The sequence below is a fragment of the Corylus avellana genome, chromosome ca8 (assembly GCF_901000735.1).
Source record: "Corylus avellana chromosome ca8, CavTom2PMs-1.0".
NCBI lineage: Eukaryota > Viridiplantae > Streptophyta > Magnoliopsida > Fagales > Betulaceae > Corylus > Corylus avellana.
Genome location: NC_081548.1, coordinates 4,337,308 through 4,339,497, shown reverse-complemented (window position 1 = coordinate 4,339,497; position 2,190 = coordinate 4,337,308). Strand labels below are relative to the sequence as shown.

General features: G+C 40.1%; 1 protein-coding gene across 1 annotated transcript; it reads left to right on the top strand.

Annotated features, from left to right (window-relative positions):
- LOC132190727 (U-box domain-containing protein 14-like) lies at positions 1-1,457 on the top strand. Its single transcript, XM_059605779.1, has 2 exons — positions 1-400; positions 955-1,457. The coding sequence occupies exons 1-2, from the start codon at positions 1-3 to the stop codon at positions 1,455-1,457; spliced, it is 903 nt and encodes a 300-aa protein (XP_059461762.1).
- The last annotated feature ends 733 nt before the right edge of the window (positions 1,458-2,190 follow it).

The following is a 2,190-nucleotide window of genomic DNA, read 5'->3' as shown; positions in this document are numbered from 1 at the left end:
ATGTCAGAAGCTCAGCTTCGAGAAACCATTGTTGATTGTGTCTCTGAGGCTCTTTCAGACTCCCATGAATGCAGGCAGAAAGCGCTGCAAATGCTGGATTCCATCACCAAGGTTAGCCCTCAGAACAGAAACTTGCTTGCACAGACAGATGCTGCCATCCCTGTCCTTCTCAGCCTCTCCAAATCTTCCTCCTCCATCATTGAAACTCTCTCACTCTCCATCCTCTTCAACCTCTCTCTAAACCCTGATCTTAAGTGCTCTCTTGCAGATATGGAAACCATTTCTCACCTCAATTCCATGATCTTCTCTTCCACTTCTCCAGAATCAATCAGATTGGCTTCCTCTTTGGTTTGCAGCATGGCCATGCTCGATAAGAACAAGGCCAAGTTCGGTGTAGCAGGTACCGTAAAATCACTTTTTATTCCAAAAACTTAAAATAATAAAAGGAAGAGGTGAATTTAATCTTTTCATTTATCTATTCAAATTGAAATAAGTGATAAACTGCAGAGTGAAGGTTCTAGAGCTCTAGATTTGATATCATGATAAATCACTATTTATCCCAAAAATTTGACTGAAATTCACGTTAGCGCCATAGATACCCGCTACGGAAATCGATCAATGTCAAACTTTTCGTCAAATTTTGGATGGAAGTTGGACGAACGTACCATCTTCATCTTTATGTATACCCGAGATAACTCCGGTAATAAAAACTAAACCCTAAGGGGCAAAAAATAAAGTTGTTAAACCACAAGGTATAAAAAAGTATTTAACCATTTATAAAATAACTCATTCATCTTATGTGTGGTGAGTCCCAACATAAAGAAATGTCTCGAACTCAAGACTTTGCTCGATTTGATACACTTTGATACCATGTTATGTGATTACCCGTTATTGTAAAAACTTAAACGAATAGAAACTTGTAAATTTAATCATTTAGTTTATATCTTCTACCAGGTACCATCCAGTTGCTGGTGAAGGCGATTGCGGGATCCCGTGGCCCGGCCACCCATCACCTCCTAAGTTCTTTGGTGGAGCTTGTCCAGTTCCAAGGGAACTGCACCGTAGCTGTGCGTTCAGGAGCTGTTCAGGTACTCATCCAAATAGTAGAGAGCACTGACGGCCAGGATCTCGCCGGAACTTCTCTCGCCGTTCTTTGTCTCCTTGCAAGATTCGACGAAAGGTTGAATGCTTTGAGAAAAACGGAGCAGGTGGTGAGTGTGATAGTGAACGTGTTGAAAAGAAGGTGCATGCTGAGCAAGGAGGGTGCGGCGGAAATCCTCCTCCGCCTTTTTGATGAAAGCGAGGGATGCGTGAGAGATGCTCTGAGAATGCCGGATTTCTCGTCTGTGCTGGCGGATCTTTCTGTGAGAGGATCTGCAAAAGCTCGAGAGAAGGCTGCTTTGCTAATGAGAAAAATCATGATGGAGGCAAGCTTGGATTCTTATTCGTTTCAGTGAATGTTTCCCATGCATGCAACTGCAGGGGATCAGTGTTAAAAACTCTATTATGGTAATATTATTGAGTCTTTGATTTATAGTGATTTTTTTTTTTAAAAAAAATATATATAGAAACAATTATATGCATGAATTTGGGCTCCTAGCTCCAAAGATGTTTAAGAAACTGAACTCCTTTATGATCAACAATGAATAATGGATTTTCTCATTAGCATTGGGCATATATATTTAAGGGACGGAGGGAGGGGGGATTGGTATTGGCATGCCCCTTCCAATTCCTAACAACAACAAAATTTTAAGGCAAAAGATATATATATGATAAGGAAGAAAAAAAAAAAAAAATTCAGCCAACCGGCCCCTAACAATAAATTTTTTTGACTCCTTACCCGTACCCATAATAGTTTCGGGCTCCATCCCTATATACACAAATGAGATCAGACGTGTCTCTATCATTTGCTTCCCCATAATTCTTCCAAGGCATCTTCCTAAAATGGATCATCCATCCTCCTCCATTCGAGTCATAAAGCTAGGAATCCCCTTCTTTTTTTTTTAAGAAATATTGAAATGTTATTCATTCGTCAAAAAATTAACAACACAAAGGGCTTAAAAGCTCTTAAGAGTAAAGAGCCAATTTCTCTAAAAGTACAACATCTTGGATAACGTTTGGGATTTCCTCCATCCAGATTCTATCCCACCCTTCATTAATTGCCGCCTTAGCAAGTCCATAGGCTGCATC

Excerpts from the sequence above, each read along its gene's own strand:
- LOC132190727 (XM_059605779.1), top strand. The coding sequence starts at position 1 with ATGTCAGAAGCTCAGCTTCGAGAAACCATTGTTGATTGTGTCTCTGAG. Across the intron at positions 401-954 it reads GGCCAAGTTCGGTGTAGCAG|GTACCATCCAGTTGCTGGTG; the intron begins GTACCGTAAAAT and ends ATCTTCTACCAG.